The following is a 19,130-nucleotide window of genomic DNA, read 5'->3' on the forward strand; positions in this document are numbered from 1 at the left end:
GTGCCTGCAGAGCTTGACTCTCTGTGGGCTGAGGCTGCTGTCTTTTTGACCCTGGTTGTATAGATTGTGACATAGATGTTACATAGAGTGTTAAATCACTTCTAGTCCATTCAGTTCTCTCCATATTACACAGGCTGACACAAGCTAGCATATCATCCTTTCTTAGTTACAAAGGCTCCATCATCTTCACACACATAATGGCTTAGAAACATAATTCATCTTCATCAGAAAACTTTTGAATAGCAATTATATCGAGGGATATATATACCCATATACTTTTAGATCCCAGAATGCTTTCCTAAGAACATGAATACATTGTTCACTTTTTTTTTTTTTTTTTTTTTTTTTCTCTTTGACACAGGGTTTCTCTGTGCAGCCCTGGCTGTCCTGGAACTCACTCTGTAGACCAGGCTGGCCTTGAACTCACAGAGATCTGCCTGGCACTGCCTCCCAAGTGCTGGGATTAAAGGTGTGTGCCACCACCACCTGGCCTGCTCACTTATTTTTTTTTAAAGATTTTTCAGGATATTGTTTTGTGGGGCTGAAGCAATGGCTTAGGGGTAAATGTGCTAGCTGCCAATCCTGACAACTTCAGTTTGATCCCCAGGGCCCATGTGATAGAGTTGATTCACAAAAACTGCCTTCTGACATCCATGAGCACACATGCGTACACAAACTAAATACGTAGAAAGTTTAAAGTGAATGTTTAGGTTTCCATGGCAAAACAAAACCATCAGAGTGAGCCTTTGTGGCTCCAGTCTGTCTGTGGAAGTGGTTTTAGAGTCATAAAGCTGACCTTCCTTGGCTACAGGATGGGACAGGAGGAAACCCATTAGAACCCATATGTTTGTTGTGCTCGATGCAGAGGGCCAGAGAGGGTCCGCAGAAGTAGGCTATAGCTGAAAATGGGACCGTGGTGGAGAAGGGACGGAAGAAGCCTGGTTGATCCCGTCTAGGAATTCGTCAAATGAAGAACTGAGCTTTGGAAAAGCTGTGCTGTTCCTAGGCCACATATCTGATGAAGGGCTGTTGTGTGTGCAGAATCATTGTCAGCAAGACCTGAATTCAAGGCTGCGGTAGGCTGAGAGTCTTCAAATGCTGATACATTCCAGTTTGCTCCCCCTAGAATTGTAAAGTCTATATCCTGGTTCTCAGATAAATGAACCGATTCTGTAGCTGCTCTCGTCACCACAAGAGCTGTCTTGAGGCTAGTGCAGAAAAGACAAGTGTCTCATCACCCTCAACTGCCTGCACTGCTTACTGGCTGTTTCTGTTACACAAACCGTGCAGACCAGGGCACCTCAGAGAAACAAGGGCTTGTTTAGGTCTGTGGTTTTAGAGGCATGAGAGTCCACGGAGGACAGGAGGTATTGGCTGCAGGGCTTGGGCATGGCTGGAGTAGGAAGCTAGGAGGGCAGACTGGAGTCTTATGAGGTTTTAAATTCTTCCCACCAGGCTACACCATCTAATCCTCCTCAAACAGTGCAGCCAGCTGGGGACGAGTGTGTGATTGCCCCAGCTGTGGCGGGCATTTTCCTTCAAACCACCACATTGCCTTTGGGGGAGACATCCGGTTAGTAAAGAGTCTTTGTTGAAATTCTAAGGTTCTGTCTCAAAAAGGAATAAAAAGGGGAGGGGCTTTTTACCCCTAACCATTAATGAGAAAAAGAGAGGACCATTACAAGTCTGGGGACTGCGATGGTCAGTGGTGCCTCTGGGGAAAAGAAGCAGGGCCATGTGGCCGTGAAAGAAGCTCGCTCTGGGCTGCCTGTGCTCATCTGTTCTCTGAGTGGTTTGACTTAATAAACAGGAAACTGGGTGAAGTCCTGTAGTCTAGTTATCACCAGCAGAAAGCGGGGAACCAAGTGTCCTTACTGTGGACATACACACCCAGAGTCATGGAGGTCTGAGTCGGGGATCTGGAGCTACCCACCGCACAGCAGGCCAGTTTCCAGTAGCCCCTCCTGCTGTGTGACGGCCATGTCATGGTTTCTCCGGTGGCCCTCTTTAGACACTAAAGACAGAATTGGGGGCTCTATAGCATGTCAGCACACTGCAACCCTTTAAACAGTGTGAGCCCAAGAGTAAGAATAACACATAAAGTCAGATTACAATCGAGTGAAGGATTGCCTGGAGCTTGGCAACACTCAGGCCACATCATCTGTGCCTGGTTTGGTTATAACCCAGAGCTCAGTGCTCAGTCTCACCAGTGAGTGCCTAGATTGACTCTCTGCTCTTTACGAAGTAAGTGTGACACCTTCACTCTGGGAAAGCGTGAGAAGCAGATGGAAGCTTGGTAGTCAGAAAGACAGAATGCAGTTATGGCTTGCCTTGTAAAGACTGAAGGAGCTCCACAGATTGAAGGCCAGCCTACATTAACCCTGCCTTCCAGGTCAGCTAGGGCTCCATTCAAACAAACAAACAAAATTACCAAAACTGGGCGAGGAATCCCAGCACTGGGGAGGAAGAGGTAGGCAGATCTCTGAGTTCGAAAACAGCCAGAGCTGTAGAGAACCAAACCTGTGATTTAGAGTTGGTGGGGGAGATTAAAGGGTAAATGCTGTTTCACTCTATGTGAGTGTGCTGTAGGACATTTAATAGAGAGAACCCACACACACTCGTCAGAGCTTCAGCTAACCTGAGCCATGCGGTGTGTACAGCGACCAATACTTTGCATTAGCTCTGTGTCGGAGTCTCTGTCAGAATTCAGATATGACATCTCATGTAAGAGAACATACGGTGTTGAAGGTGAATAATTCTTGTTAAACTGTAGGCCAGCCTTTGGGCACATAGGGAAGAAATCCTACTCTGGTGCTATAGCTGGCCATCCATCCGCAAATGGTTACTTTCCAAAGTGAGAGAAGAGCAGCAGAAGGTGGCATCTGGACCCTCCGGGAAATGAAGAAATGCCCTTGTCAATTCAGGGTGACCTGACCAGCCATTTTCAGGACAGTTAATTTCATCAAGCGAATTGTTGCTGGAGCCCAGCATTCTCCTTGGCTCACTGTCACCGTTCCGGTTTAGTTATTTTCCATAGATTTGGTCAACCAAAGGCTGTTGAGTCTAAAGTTACTGGCTCATTGGAGTTTTCAGTTAGTGTGGCCTTGTTTAAAAAACAGTGGGGTGGCCGGGCAGTAGTGGCGCACGCCTGTAATCCCAGCACTCGAGAGGCAGAGGCAGGTGGATCTCTGTGTGTTCGAGGCCAGCCTGGTCTCCAAAGTGAGTTCCAGGACAGGCGCAAAACAACACAGAGAAACCCTGTCTCGAAAAACCAAACCAAAAAAAACCAGTGGGGTGGTTGAAAAGTGATGACCAGACCATCGTCTCAGATCTGCAGTGGCCACTTGTCCTTTGCTGAGGCAATCACTTGGTTGTCTGGTGGAGTTGGTGTCATTGCTTTGTTGGTTTGTTTATGAAAGGTCTTGCTTGTAGCCTGGGATGGTTTGGAATTTGTGATCCTCCTGTATCCCTTGCTGAATATTTACTATTACAAAACTTTGAGAGGCAGATATGGTGCTGGATTAAAGTTGTGTCCTCACACTTGGCCTGCACCTGTTTCTGTTGTAGAATTGTTGAGGAAGGAACCAGGGCCTTGCACACCAGGATCTATCAGTGAGCTACATCCTCAGCCTGAGACAATTTGAATCTTCTCATGATTTCTGAGGCTGACTAGACTCTGCTGGCTGGCTCTAGACTGACAACCTCCCTCAGGTGTAGTTCGATGGCAGCTGGGTCTTAACGTTCAGAGGTTTACTGGGCCAGGTGTTGAAGAAAGCTTGGTTGGTTGGTTGATTGGGTTTGTTTGTTTTTGAGCAGAGGTTTTCCTAGGTATCTCAGGTTGGCCTTGAATTCAGTATGTAACTCAGGCTAGTCTGGAATTTAGAACAATCCCCCTGCCTCAGCTTCCAAAGTGATAGTATTCCAGCATTCAAACCATGGACATTAGCTTCTGCAAACAAGTAAGTCCCTCTTCAGCTGGGGTAGCTGGCAGAATGCCCTGGCCTGATAGCTTTTCCAAGAAGCTGTTAGCCAGCTTGGAATTCCTCCCAACAGATAAGTCCCTGGGTAGTTGCGTTGATTTGCATAGCTGGTCTTCCCCAAATGGATAGTCCAGAGACCCAAGTGAATCAGTTTCTCAGACTTGATCTTGAAGTCAGCACCATCACCCATGCCTTCCCTCCCTCCCTCCCTCCCTCCCTCCCTCCTTCCTTCCTCTTTCTGATTTTTAAATCGTGGTTATGGATATGTTGCTCTGGAGAGGTGGGGTATATGTGTGTCACTCATGGTGATGCCCACTTGTAATTCCAGCACTTGAAAGATAAGGCAAGAGAATCAGGAGTTCAAAGCCAGCCTCAACCACATAAATTCAAAGCCATTATGGGTGACATGAAACTGTCTCAAAAAAATTTTTTTTTCCATTTAAAATTTCTTCATATTATAGTATGGAGGTGTTGCTCATGGGCATTTTCTTTTTGCCTCCATTCAGAACAATCTTTGATTTTTATTTTTTAAGGTGGGGTTTCTCTGAGTAGCCCTGGCTGTCCTGGAACTCTCCCTGTGTACAGCAGGCTGGCTGGCCTTGAACTCAGAGATCCACCTACCTCTGCCTCTGGAGTGCTGGAGTTAAAGGTGTGTGCCACTACCACCCTGTTGTCTTCGATGATTTTTAAATAAATTGTATTTCTGATTTTTTCAGTGTGTCATCAAGTATAGACACTAAACCTGGAGCCTTTCCATTCCACTCCAGAATGGAGTATGTAAGTTTAACTAATTGAGAAAATGCCAGTTCCACCTTCCAAAGTTGACATGCCAAAAGGCCATCAGTAGATGTGGAGACACCACTGAGACCATTGGAGAACATATTTGGTTTAGGTTTTCCCTCATGAGCAGATGCATCTGGGGATGTCCCTTTACTTTCAGTGACTACAATCCCTTTGGTGTTTCAAGGCTGGTGAGCTCTTTGGGCTGAGTGAGTGGTGTACACACACCACTGATCTCAAAGGCCAAAGTTGTTTGACCAGGAACTCTAGGCCAGCCTGAGCAAGGCAGTGAGAGCCCCACCTCAACAGTAATAATAGTGGGGTTTGGGGCAAGCACCTCGAATTTCAGCACTTGGAAAGAAGAAACAGGAGGCGCTGCTAAGGGACCAAAAGTTAAAGGCCAGTCTGAACAACTTACCTCGTCTTGAAAAATGTCCCAAGGTATTGAGGTATAGCTGAGTGGTAGAGAACTTGCCACGAATGTACTAGAAAAGAGAGAAGGAAGAGAGAGGCCTTGTAAGTACATCTTTCTGAGAAACCGGAAATGAGATGCTTAGTTTTTCTTCTTCTTCCTCTTCCTCCTCCTTTTTTTTTTTTCCTCCGAGACAGGGTTTCTCTGTAGCTTTGGAGGCTGTCCTGGAACTCAATTTTAGACCAGGCTGACCTCGAACTCACAGAGATCCACCTGGCTCTGCCTCCTGAGTGCTGGGATTACAGGCGTGTGCTACCACCATTAGTTTTTCTTCTTAATGAAACACAGTTTGATTATTACATCATTGTCTGAAGAATGTGTCACGACAGTCATGACATCAAGCATTGCCAAAAGGCAAAAGCCTGTATGTTTCTCAGGAACTGACAAAACAGTTAGTGACTTTAGTTTTTCGAGACAGGGTTTCTCTATGTAGCTTTGGAGGCTGTCCTAGATCTCACTCTGTAGACCAGGCTGGCCTCGAACTCACAGAGATCCACCTACCTCTGCCTCCCCAGTGCTGGGATTAAAGGCGTGTGCCACCACCACCCGGCTGACTTTTATTTATTTTTGATGGCCTACAAGGTAAGAAACTGTCAGAAAAATACACACACAAAAAAGACTGCTGCTTAGGGACATATAAGAATTGTGTGCAGTTGAGGCTGCAAGGTTCATGGACAGAAGTTTCTTGGAGCAGAGCCACGGGCAGTTACTTGCTGTTATCTGCTGCTCTCACAACACAGCATAATGGAACACTGAGGACAGCAGCCATGTGGCCTAAACCACAGAAATACTACGTACTCCAGCCCTTCACTGGAAATGCCAGTCCTGATGACATCATCCGCAGATCACAAATAGACTGTGGTAGGTCCAACTGCAGAGCAAGCCCACCCTCATTGCCCACCTGTTGCAGTTACCATCACTGTCCTGTGATTGTGGCTGACAGTAGCTTGACAACTTCCTGCATCGTACAGGCTAACATACTGGCCACCCAGTAGGCACATCTAAGACTGCCCACCACCCACTGAGCCTGAAAGCAGTTAGCTGTACCAAGCGATTTTGTCAGTAAGCACCACATGGGCCAGTACCATGTGGGCCATCTGAGGCAAGAACATGCTGTTCCATTTCATCTTGAAATAGATGGGAGGAGAGAACCTGTCAGAGACCAGCTTCAACCTGTCAAAGGGTTCTTGAGGGGAGGAAAGGGGAATGAGGAAATGTTAGGTAGAAAGGCAGAAAGAGATGATAAGAAAGAGAGAGATACAAGATAGCTTCGGGAGGGCCCTGGGTCAATACCCAGCCGGGCCAAGCTTTATTCAAAAGGCCTTTTTATAATATGTCAAGGGGAGAGGCAAAAGACCTCTCCCTGTCAAGATCAAAGCACAATGTACAACCAAGTGTAGATCCTTTAAAACAGTTGGTACCCACTCCTGTGGCCAAATTATCCCATTATGCATCCCTGCCCGATAAAGCAAGCTCAGATTCTCTGACCTTGAGTAAGGTCTCACTAGGAAGCCTCTATGGGTCATCACAGATGGCTGGGGTTAAGAGCACTGCTTCAAAGTTATACTGGATTCCAGATCTCAGCACCCATATAACAAGCCGGGTATCCTGAACATGCCTGTAACCCCAACTCTGAGGAGGATAGCAAGGGGAGGGTCACTGAGCTTTGCTGGCCTCCAGCTCAGCCAAAAAAATGCCAGTCCTGGGCTTAGGGAAAGACCCTGCCTTAGAGGAGAAGGTGGAGAGAAATAGAGGTGGACGCACACCTGATGCCCTCTTCTGGCTTCTTCATGTGCAGAGACCAGGTGCATGCATATGTGTGGCCACACAGATGAATAAATAAACACCTTTTTAAAGCCAAGAGACAGTGGTGATAGGAGAAGAGTGAGGCCCTTGCTGGGCATTTCATGGCCCTGCGTATTAGATGGGAGAGACATTGTCCACGAATGCAGAGGTGAGGGTGACCATCAGACCCACTCTGCTGTCTTTTTTTCCTTTTAAATTACAACTTTATTTAGAGAGGATGTGGTGCATGGTGTGAAAAGCAGGGTGATTCACTCCAGTCAGTTCTTTCCTTCTGTCCTGTGGATTCTAGAGATGGAACTCAGATAGTTGGGCTTGGTGGCCAGTACGCGTTACCCTCTAGGCCATTTTGCCAGCCCCCACTCTGGAAACTTGATTCAACGCAACTATTACTGCTGATGATACTGTGTGGGAAATCTTGGCTAATAGCTAAGCCAACAAAAACAAGGTGAAGGTGGTATGGTCCTAGACAAACTTCACGTGGCATACCCTCTGAGACTGCCTGGCTGCCATTCAAGTAATAGGCCAGCCAGGGCTATATAGCAAGCAGAGCCCTGTCTCAGAAAGAAAGGAAGAGAACAATCTGTCCAGAGTTGATTGTGGAAGCTTCTTTGGGGGCCTATAACAGCACATCCTATAGCAGACCTTTACCTTTTAGCCAAGAAGAGAGAGTGGAGTTAAGTCACACTAGGCCCCACTTTGAAAGCACAAAGCTAGGGACAGACATTTTTTTCAGGGGCTGGTGCCCACTGTGTTACCTTCCGGGCTCAAAGGAAACTCCTGCCTTAGCCTCCCAGCATCAGGCTGTAGTTGTGCTCCAGTTCCAAACAATAGCTCTCTTCAGCCCCTACTGGCCTCTGTTCTGGCTCCTTAATTAGGTACCCCTGAAGCCATCATTGTCATAAGTCTGTGCTTGCGTATCTCCCCTTCTTGGGGACACTGAATTACTTTTTGTTGTTGTTTTGTTTTGTTTTGTTTTTTTTTCAGGGTTTCTCTGTGTAGTTTTGGAGCCTGTCCTGGATCTCACTCTGTAGATCAGGCTGGCCTCAAACTTGTTATCCTCCTGCCTCTGCCTCCTTCAGCAAATCCTACCAGCATGCGCCACCACAACTGGCTGAATTACTTCTTGATACATTGTTTAAGGAATATATTCATCTGTCCAAACATTGGTCATGCAGGGGTGGTAGCATACCTATAGTGGTAGCATACCCATAATCGTAGCCCCTAGAGGTGGTGGACACAGGAGGATCAGGAGTTCAAGGTCATCCTTTGACTGCATAATGAGTTTGAACCAGACTAAGCTGCATGAGACTCTGTCTAAGCACCCTGCAGAAAGGGGTTTGCACAGCTGGAGTGATGGATGGCTCATTAATCCCAACCAAGAGTAAAGACCATTGCCTCACTTCTTTGGTCAAATTAGACAAGCTTTATTTTCTGTCAGACGGCTGTCTTCCTAAAATGGTGTTTGAGAAAATAGCATCAAACACAGGGAAAGGTGAAGCTTTATATAAGCTATATGCCCAAAAACTGCAGGACTGAGTTGGGGGAGGGGGGCGGTTCCAGAAAAATTTTGATTTTATATATATAGGAATTTGGCTGAACGTTTCAAAATAATTTGGCAGAGTATCTTACTTCATCACAGTGGAGGTTAGGGTGGAGGTCGTGGAACATGTCAAATTCCAGAAAGTGTCAAGAAACAGTCAAACCCAAGTTTTACAGAAATCAGGAATGAACTTATTTTGACCTTGTAACAAGATAGCTTTTAATCTTGAGATGGAGTTGGGCTGATCCATCGATGTACTTCTGTAATTCTAGCACCTGAGAAACAGAGTAAGGAGCGCCTCAAATTCAATGCCAGTAAATATTAAATAGGCTGAAGAAAAATTAATAAAAATTGCATGATTTTGTACATACATTCAGTTAAGATATGTAACCATGAGAAGTCTTAGAACTTTGAAAGAAAATGATATTAAACATTGTTTTTCTGTGAAGGATTTTATCAATGTGCTGCCTGATTTTATGTTAACTTGACAGGCAAGAGTCATCTGAGAGGAGGGAGCCCCAGTTAAGAAAATACTTCCATAAGACTGGGCTGTAGGGAGGCCTGTAGAGCATTTTCTTAATTAGTGATTGATGGGGGAGGACGAGACCCATTGTGGGCAGTGCCATCCCTGGGCTAGTAGTCCTGGGTTCTAGAAGAGAACAGGCTGAGCCAGCCATGGGGAACAAGCCAGTAAGCAGTGCGTCCATGACCTCTGCATCAGCTCCTGCCTCCAGGCTCCCACCCTGTTTGAGTTCCTGTCCTGGCTTTCTTCAGTGATGGACTATGATGTGGAAGTGTGAACCAGATAAACCCTTTCCTCCCCAACTTGCTTTTGGACATGGTGTTTCACCAGAGCTCTAGGAACCCTAATGAAGACAGCAGAATTTTAGCTTAGTGTATCTTGTGTGTGAACATGCTGCCTTCTGTTGCTCAACTTAGTTTTCAAAGGCAGAACAGTGTGTGGCATCCCCTGTGTGCACATCATGTACCTGCTTCCTGCTCTGGAGGGCACTCTTGGGTCTTGTGGGATGAAGAGGTGGTTTTGAAGTAAAGGTTCTTAGTCCACTTGGCTGATGTCTGGGCGATGTAGCCAGGGTCCTGTGTGGTCCCTGCATGGTCAAGTCATGTGGTTCTCTCTCCCATGTCTTCCTCTGTTGCATGCTAGTTCTACAGGCTCCTCCCATAGAGCTGGTGTTTTCTGGCTCTAACAGTCGCAGGCATGCTGAAGCTTTTGATTTGGACTATGACATCCATGTTTCGTGGTCTTCATGGAGCACTGTCCTTCCGTGAAGTGGGATGCCTGAGCATTCTACTTCAATGTTCTCACTACACAAAACACTAGCACTTGGTGCTGATGCCTGTTCTTCTGCCCCAGGGAACCATCAGCGTTGGAGTAGACGCCACTGACCTTTTTGATCGCTACGATGAGGAATATGAAGATGTGTCTGGAAGCGGCTTTCCGCAGATTGAGATTAATAAAATGCACATATCCCAGTCCATTGAGGTAAAGCACAGACACCCTCTCCAAGTACAGCCTGGGCCTGAGTTAATGAGGCACAGTGCTGGAGCAGCTGGATGGAAGTTGGCTGGGAGGCGGGAGGTGGGGGGGGGGGTCTCCTCATCTTTATTTATGAAAGGCTGGCTGCAAATTAGCCACTGAGAGAGGGGGAAAGGAGGGTGAGAGAACATGCGAGCGTGCTCCATTTGGCCTTGTCTGTTACTGCTTTGCCCCTACACACAATGTGGCTGAGTGCTGGCACTCAACTCCCAAGGTCCCAGGTCTTGCCAATTAGGCATGCTAATGGTGTAAGTATAGATGCCCAAGGTCACAGTGATTTTAGGAAAGAAAGCAGCCCTGGCTGGCAGACAGTTCTCAGTTCTAAGTACTTGACTGTGGAAGACAGTAGCAGCTCTGGTCCTGAGCCAGGGATTCGAACACCACCCTCCCGTCCCTGGATGCAGGCTGTTCCACTTAGGACACCACAGCGTCTTCATTTATTATCAAGTGCATGAGCCTGCCCCATGGAGTTAATGCCAAGAAGCGTGGTGTCCTTGACGAGCTCTCTCGTACAGCCAGAGCCCGGTGTCAGCGGGGGTAGTGAGCTAGGACAGCACATGGTAGGGATCTCCACTGGAGAAGCTTTGGGTTTTGAAGATTCTCCCCTTGAAACTTCCAGGGCCCAAGAGGTAACTCATAGGTAGAGCATCTGCCTGATAATCGCACGCCATGGGCTTGATCCCCAGTGCCATATACACACATAAATGCATGGCTGGGCATGATGGCACATGCCTGCACTCAGGAGTCAGAGGCAGGAACATCATCCCACAAGGAGGCTAGCCTCCTCCCTGTAGCCGCACAGCCAGAGTGACGTAGTGAGACCCTCTCAAAAAAACTTTTGTAAAATAAACTACTACTTTCATGGCCACATGCCATTGATGTCAGTGAGAGGCGGCCTCCTGTCTCTGTGTCCCCATTGCCTCTGTTCACTTGCTACCAGGGGCTTTCTTCTCTTAGGCACCCTTGACAGCTACAGACACAGCCATCCTCTCCGGAAGTCTCTCCACCCAGAATGGCAATGGCGGTGGTTCTGTTAACTTTGCACTCCGACGAGTTACTTCTGCAAAGGGATGGGGAGAGGTAAGACCAGCTGGAGTCTGGTGTCCGTACATGGTCCCATTATTGAATAGTCCTGTAGGGCAAGCTAACCATCACTGCCTGAGGGGAATGCTGCTAGTCACCCAGACTAGTAATAAGCGAGGCAGTCAGACCACCTTTCTGTCGGGTCAGCAGTACCGGGCGCCGCTAAACCTAGCGTGCAGCAGGTGCTCTGCAGTGGGGAGGGTGTGGACTACCAGTCTCCTTCCTCTCCTGCCTAAGCCAAGGGAGATCAGAATGCAGGATTGACGTTGTCTTTGGAGGAATCCCTATCTACAGTCTGGGCTGCCTGTGAATCTGGGGCAGTGGTGATGCTGAGACATTAGGACCTGCCAGCTCTCTGTTAAGAGCCTGGCCGTGTTTGTGCTGAGACCTGGTTGCTGCTGTAGAAAGAATGTCAGTAATGCCTTCTGTGTTTATTTTTCTAAACAGTTGGAGTTTGGAGCTGGAGACCTCCAGGGCCCTTTATTTGGTCTCAAACTGTTCCGTAATCTCACACCAAGATGGTAAATATATGAGACAGTGCCTTTTTGGTGATCTTTGATAACTTATAGTAGAGCCTGTGAATTCTTGTGATTGTGGACATTTGAAGTTACTTGTGCTGTGTGGGCACAATAGGACAAATGCTGTGGGCAGCCTGCAAGCTGGAAAGAGCTCTACATTGGGAAGCAGGCCCAGCCCCACCAGACTTTGTTCTGTACTGAGAAGAAGCTTTCCAACTTGGGGCCATTTGTGGATTTGTTGGTGTCTCTCCCAGGGCCTTGGTACTACCTGGTGATTGGGTAGCTGCAGTGATGACGCACCCTCCAGGGTTTGGTCCTAATTTCTTCCCAGCTAGTAACACAGCTTACCCTGCTTAAAGCAACTTAGGGAAATGCTGTGGATATCGCTCTGTGTAAATAAAGTTCTGATTGGCCAGTGGCCAGGCAGGAAGTATAGGCGGGACAAGAGAGAAGAATTCTGGGAAGTAGAAGGTTGGAGAGAGACACCGCCAACCGCCGCCATGAAAAGCAACTTGTAAAGACACTGGTAAGCCACAAGCTATGTGGCAAAGTATAGACTAACAGAAATGGGTTAATTTAAAATAAAAGAAGTAGATAACAAAAAGCCTGCCACAGCCATACAGTTTCTAAACAATGTAAGTTTCTGTATGCTTTCTTGGTTGGGTCTGAGAGACTGTGGGACTGGTGGGTGAGAGAGATTTGTCCTGACTCTGGGCCAGGTAGGAAAACTCTAACTACAGGGAAACAGTTCCAGATCATAGTCCATTGTAGTGGGAGTCACAGCATCTGAACCTTGAGGGAATTGGTCACATCACATATATAATCAGGACAGAGAGGCCAGGTGTGGTGGTGCATACCTTTAACGCCAGCATTTAGGAGGTAGAGGCAGCTGGGTCTCTGAGTTTGAGACCAGCCTGGTTACATACCAGGTTCCAGGGCAGCCAGAGATAATCTGTCCTCATTGGTGCACAGCATCCAGATCAGCCATGTCTCTACTCAGGACCAATCAAAGCTCAGCCCTAAAGTTGCTATGTAGAGCCAGGTATGTGGTGGTGCAGAGGTAGGTGGAGGCTGGGAGATCAGAAGTTGAGGGTCATCCTCAGCTACTTGTGGAGAGGTTGAGATCATTCTGGGATACAGAAGACTATTGTCTCAGAACAAACAAAATTGATGGAAAAGCCAGGCTTAGTGGTATGTGCCTGTGATCCCACTACTCTGCAGGCTGGTGCAGAAGGCTTACAAATCTGAGACTAGTGTCAACAATATAGTAAGACCCTGTCTCAAAAAGAAAATAGGACAGGCAAGCATGGTTGTAAGCACCTGTAATCCATCATTTGAGGGAGTAGAATCAGGAGGATCAGGAGTTCAAAGCCAGTCTGTGCTGCATAGCACGTCAGAGGCCAACCTCTGGCCTACATGAGACCCTGGCCCCAAAAGCAGACAGCCCTGTGGAATGGACTCCATCTCTCTGGTCCAGTGTCTGCCTTGCTTATCTGCACTGTTTCCCTGCCTTTGGGACAGAACCTGGGATCTCATTCTTGTCTTTCAGCTTCTCTGAGCTTTCTCTGGGGACTTCACTAATGACATCCTCCCTGCTGGCTCCCCTAGCTCGTGTAGATGAAGCAGGAAAATGTAGCCTTTCTCTAGCATGGCTGAGTCTCAGACAAATGAGAGACATTGGGCACTCATTTGGCTGAGGAAGCTGCTAGAAGGGAGTATAAAGTAATACTGATTAAAAGTTAGTGTGTTGCTGGTTGTTTTTTACTTTTAGGGGCCCACCACCCAGCTCCCAAATAAATACACAGAGGCTTTTTATTTTTCTTACTTATAAATGCCCAGCCTTAGCTTGACTTGTTTCTAGCCAGCTTTCCTTAGCTTTAAATTATCCCATCTGTCTTTTGTATCTGGGCTTTTCCTTATCTGTTCCTGTATACCTTTCTTTGTTTCTCCATTGCTGGTTGTGTGGCTGGATGGCTGGCCCCGATGTCCTCCTCCTCTGCCTCCTTTTTTTCTTCCCAGATTTCTCCTTCTGTATATTCTCTCTACCTGCCAGCCCCTATTCTTTCTCCTGCCTCGCTTTCGGACGTTCAGCTCTCTATTAGTCCATCAGGTGTTTTAGACAGGCACAGTAACACAGCTTCACAGAGTTAAACATATGCAACATAAATAAAAGTAACATACCTTAAACAATATTTACAGCATTTCTCCCCTTTTTATAATTTATTTATTTATTTTTATTGTTTCATGTACATTTGTGTTTTGCCTGCATGTATATCTGTGTGAGGGTGTCTGATCCTCTGGAACTAGAGTTACAGATAGCTGTGAGCTGCTATGTGGGTGTTGGGAATTGAACCTGGGTCCTCTGGAAGAACAACCAGTGTTCTTAACCATTGAGCCATCTCTCCAGTCCCCATTTCTCCCTTTTTGTCTAAATAAAAAAGAAAAGTTTTAACTTTAACATAGTATAACTACATACAACAAAAACAGTTATCAATTAAGAATTAATTTCCAGTGTTCAGTCTATTTACATTTAGCAAATTCAGAGAAAGCACTCCACTATCCATTCATCTTAGTAACTCCAAAGTTTTATACATAATTTATATCATAACTAAGGAAAACTGCAACTATACTATCGAGTCTTCAACTCCATCAAAGACCCAGATTATAATATTACTAAGTGCATTGCAAACAGCTTCCAAAAACTCTAGAAATGACAGAGACATCTGACTGCCTGGACAGTCACCCAGAGTTCCTCTGCAACACTGGGGCATCCATCTTCAGCCTACAGCCCTAGAGTATCTGCCAGACTTCTCAGTGAAGCAGGAAATTCAAAGGACCGTCCTGCCTTGTTTTGTCAAAGTTCAGCAGTCACTTTCCTGTGTGTTCTGCAGAATGTCTGGCAGATTCTTCTGTGAAGCAGGAATTTTGAAGACTGTCCTGCCTTGTTTTGACAAAGTTCAACTGTCTTTTTCCTGTGTGTCCAGTCTGCACAGCACATTGTCAGCAGTCAAAGGCAAGAGCAGTTTCTTTGCCCAGTGGCTAACCTTGCCACAGGGAAAGCAAACTCTATAAGGGATTTCTTCAATACCCATCATCTTCTCTGAAGTAAATTGGTGCTGCCAGCCATATGTGTGTCTCATTGTCATGAAAAGCCTATATTAACAAAATATTTTAAATGCCATATTCTTTGAAAGGTTTGAAGACCGTCTATTTATAATATATCTCTGTATGATCTGGAAAGCATACCTAACATGTCTACAATTTTGATTGTTATAATTGACTAACTACTAACCTACCTTTCCTGATTCTCTTATATACTTTATAATAATAGCTTTCAAAAACTAGAACTTCACCTTACATTTCCAGTGAACTGCATAGGCACAATACTTCAAACAAAAATAGAAACATAATATGTTGTAAAACAAAAATAACCTTAAATTTTTGTCAGTATATACATATACAGTGTGACAAAAATAACTTTAAATTTGTATCAATATTATATATTCCCCTAAATGATAACAAACATCCATAACGTCTCCAAACTACTTCCTGCTCTCTGTAGACAAAGTATCTTTAGGATTCCAGAGAGGAAATTTTGAGATAATGACTAAGTCCTGGGAAGACCAGCAGTAACCTTTGCTGATAGATATTACCTGTCAAGATTCAGGAGGTCTCGCCTGATCAAACCTGATCCATATTAACCCTGAAGGAATCCACAGCCTCTCATCTCCTGTGGGAACAAAACTCCAAAGCATTTTTGATTTTCATTTTTAACTTTTTAAAAATTACAGCATTCCTAATGTATGTAGGCTGGTTTATTTCTTCAGTCCCTCTTTCAACCCCTTGTCTCTTAGCAGCTGTTGTTTGTTAATTAACAATCAAAAAGTTCAAAATCAATACTATATAGGATCCAGACTCCCCTATATGTTTCCCATCTTATGTGGCTTTTTTATATTACTTTTACTCTCTCTTTAAAGACTTTATTTTTAGACTATTTCTTTCTATAGTTGTCTGTACCCATATTCTTTGTTAAGTCTACGCACATTGTAAAACACACTGGAACCTGTTCAGAGGTTTTTCCCATCTGAACTTCTTTTAGTGCATATTTCTTAGCCTTTTTGGTCTGTGTAAGCAAACCTTTAAACTTCTAACCTACACTTGGATCCTCTGCATGCGGCTCTCAGCTGCCTCTGCCGACTTCTCGGGTCATGAGCCCAAAGTTCACAGTTGGTCAGAGGTTCCTGACTGAGAACTGCATTCAGCCTTCCTAAGCTCTAGAATGCCTGCCTGGGCTTGCACTGTGACAGGCATTTTTACTTTGGTTTGGTTTGTTTTGGTTTGGTTTTTGGTTTTTTGAGACAGGATTTCTCTCTGTAGTTTTCTTACCTATCCTGGAGCTTGCTCTGTAGACCAGGCTGGCCTCGAACTCACAGAGATCCATTTGGCTCTGCCTACTGAGTGCTGGGATTAAAGGCGTGTGCCACCGCCAGCGTAGGTTTTTTTTCTTGTTGTTCCTACTTAATATACTTGCTGCTCAAGGGCAGAAGGCAGAAACACTTAAAGGAGCCGTGCCCCCCCCCCCCTTTTTAAGCTTTCTCAGGCAGTATGGAAATTGGAGCGACAAGTTAGTGTACCAAAATGTTGTTAGTTGTTTTTGCTCTTTGGTGGTGCATGCCACCCAGCTCCCAAATCATACACAGAGGCTTATTCTTAATTTTAAACACCCAGCCATTGCTTGTTTTTAGCCAGTTTTTTTTTTTCTTCCCCCCCCCCCCACCTCCCCAGAGCTGAGGACTGAACCCAGGGCTACCACTGAGCTAAATCCCCAACCCCCAGCTTTTCTTGACTTTAAATTATCCCATCTATCTTTTGCCTCTGGGCTTTTCTTTTCTATTCCTATATAGCTTTGTTTCTCTGTGGCTGGGTGGGCTGGACCCTGATGTCCTCCTCACCTTTTCTCACTCCTTCTTCCTCTCTTCCCAGATTTCTTCTTCTGTATATCCTCTCTGCCTGACAGCCCTACCTGTCCTTTCTCCTGCCTCACTGTTGGCCATTCATCTCTTTATAGACCATCAGGTGTTTTAGACAGGCACAGTAACACAGCTTCACAGAGTTAAACAAATGCAACATGAACAAAAGTAACACACCTTAAAGTAATATTCTACAACATCAGTGTGTTAGCTGGGCATGATGACACATGTTTTTAAGAAGAATCTCTTGAGTTTGAGGCCAGCCTGGTCCTCTGAGTTCCAGAACAGCCAGGGCTACACAGAGAAACCCTGTCTCAGTAAAATAATAATGATGATGATGATGATGATGATGTGTCATGGTTACTTTAATGGCACAAGTATTATCTCCAGAGCTTAGAAATTTGAGAAGGAAATGACTAGACAACACAGTGAATGTTGGGCTATCTCCTAGATACCAGTTATTTGTCCTCCTTCAGGTGGCACTGGTGAAGTGCTCTCTCTAACCAGAAGGTGGGGCTACTCTTCCTTGGATGCTGACTTCAGAGCCCTTCTTGGAAAGCTGATTTTCAACAGCAGGATGAACATCAGGATTTCTGGGCATTTTTAAAAAATTAATAAGGGCTAGAGAGATGGCTTGACATTTACAAGGACTTCCTGCTCTTGTGGAGGACCTGGGCTTGATTGCTAACACCTATATATTAGCTCACAAGCATCTGGAACCCGAGTTCCAGAGGACCGGACAGACGCACACATGGCACATAGACCTGATTGTAGACAAAATATTCATATACTAAAAGAAAATGGGGTTTTTGTTTGTTGTTTTTGTTTTTTGTGGGTTTTTTTGTTTTGTTTTGTTTTAGCTGAGGATCAAACCCAGGGCCTTGCGCTTGCTAGGCAAGTGCTCTACCACTGAGCTAAATCCCCAACCCCATAAATGGTTTTTAGTGTATGTGTGCGTGGGGGTGTGTGGTGGGGGTGTTCTGACCTGTCTGGTATATGCTTGAAGGGAGTGGCTCTACTCTTTGTTTGAGTTGATAGCACTTGGAGGCTGTTCATGCTCCAAGCCCGTGCTCAAGAAACTGGAATGCCTGGCATAGGAGCCAGCTGTCAGTGGCTGCAGATCAGCCAGGTGACTTCAGCATTCAGCGGGGTTTGGGGACCACTGTCCTGAGGCACTGTGTTTGAAAGTGTCACCAAGATTGCCTTCTGCTGGCTTAGCACACAGCATTTAGGTACTCCAGTAGAGTGGATGGCAGGGAGTGGGAGTCACCAGGGAGGGTCCTAGACAGACAGACTTCCCCTCTCTCCCCTTGCCCTGCTCCTTTCCTTGCTGAGAGCCGGCCCAGAGATTTTGGAGTGACTCTCAGCTTGGCAAGAGGACACAGTAGAACCGCTCAGAGCCTTTGTCAGCTGGACCCTTTCTGTCTGTCCCCAGCTTTGTGACGACAAACTGTGCTCTGCAGTTTTCATCCCGCGGAATCCGGCCCGGCCTTACCACTGTCCTAGCTCGGAACCTGGACAAGAACACCGTGGGCTACCTGCAGTGGCGGTGGGGCATCCAGTCGGCCATGAACACCAGCATCGTCCGGGACACTAAGACTTGCCACTTCACTGTGGCCCTGCAGGTGAGGAAAGGAGCTGCAGTCTCCTGAAGATGATCTCAAGGCAGCTGTCTCATAACCTCCATCCTGCGGAGCAGCTCTGGGTACACCAGCAGTGACTTTGGCTCCACTGTGGAAGGAGGGTGTTCTCAGGCACCCAGGTGGCTGTGTTCCGATCATCTGAAAGGAAAGTAGCATTTTCACATCCTTATATCAGAATGGTGCTCTTGGGTACTGTGGCTAGGCAGAGAGAGAGAAGCTGGTGGGAAGCAGGTCTTTTGAGAGTGACTGCTCCTGAGCTCCTTGTCCTAGCTCAGTGTTGCCGGAGATTTCTGTTTCTCGTGAGAGGCTAGTAAACTTCATTTTCAGAAATCTCAGGGTTTTTATAGTCATGTGCTTCATAACGTTCCTATTAATGGTGGATTTCATAGTGAGACCATGTCACCCTGTGGTTCTCTGGAATCTCTTGTACAGGATTCACACAGTTGCAAATCACTATCATCTCTCAGCATGTCATTACACAATAGAGGCTGTACTGGCTGCTGGTAAATGTTCACACACTTGCCCTGATGAAGCTTACTGCAAGCGTTCTTCCAGATGATAAGGCTGAACCTGCCTCCCTTTCCCCTCTCCTCAGCTGGGGATCCCTCACTCCTTTGCACTGATCAGCTATCAGCACAAGTTCCAGGATGATGACCAGACACGTGTGAAAGGATCCCTCAAGTAAGTCTCAGCTTGGCTCAACAGAGACGAGCCAGATCTGTGGAAGACCCTCGGGGTGGACCCTCATGCTGGGCACTCTGTCATTGTCCTCCTGGGATG

At 46.2% G+C, this 19,130-nt stretch overlaps 1 protein-coding gene across 2 annotated transcripts in view; it reads left to right on the plus strand.

Annotated features, from left to right (window-relative positions):
- Dnajc11 (DnaJ heat shock protein family (Hsp40) member C11) overlaps positions 1 to 19,130 on the plus strand; it is a 54,962-nt gene that overhangs the window by 25,675 nt on the left and 10,157 nt on the right. For both annotated transcript variants that reach the window (XM_036178738.1, XM_036178739.1), the window contains exons 5-9: positions 9,954 to 10,082; positions 11,094 to 11,216; positions 11,667 to 11,740; positions 18,143 to 18,332; positions 18,946 to 19,031. In XM_036178738.1, the coding sequence (XP_036034631.1) occupies positions 9,954 to 10,082; positions 11,094 to 11,216; positions 11,667 to 11,740; positions 18,143 to 18,332; positions 18,946 to 19,031 (602 nt within the window). The remainder of the gene's footprint in view (positions 1 to 9,953; positions 10,083 to 11,093; positions 11,217 to 11,666; positions 11,741 to 18,142; positions 18,333 to 18,945; positions 19,032 to 19,130) is intronic.

Source organism: Onychomys torridus, chromosome 2 (genome assembly GCF_903995425.1).
Source record: "Onychomys torridus chromosome 2, mOncTor1.1, whole genome shotgun sequence".
Taxonomy (NCBI): Eukaryota; Metazoa; Chordata; class Mammalia; order Rodentia; family Cricetidae; genus Onychomys; species Onychomys torridus.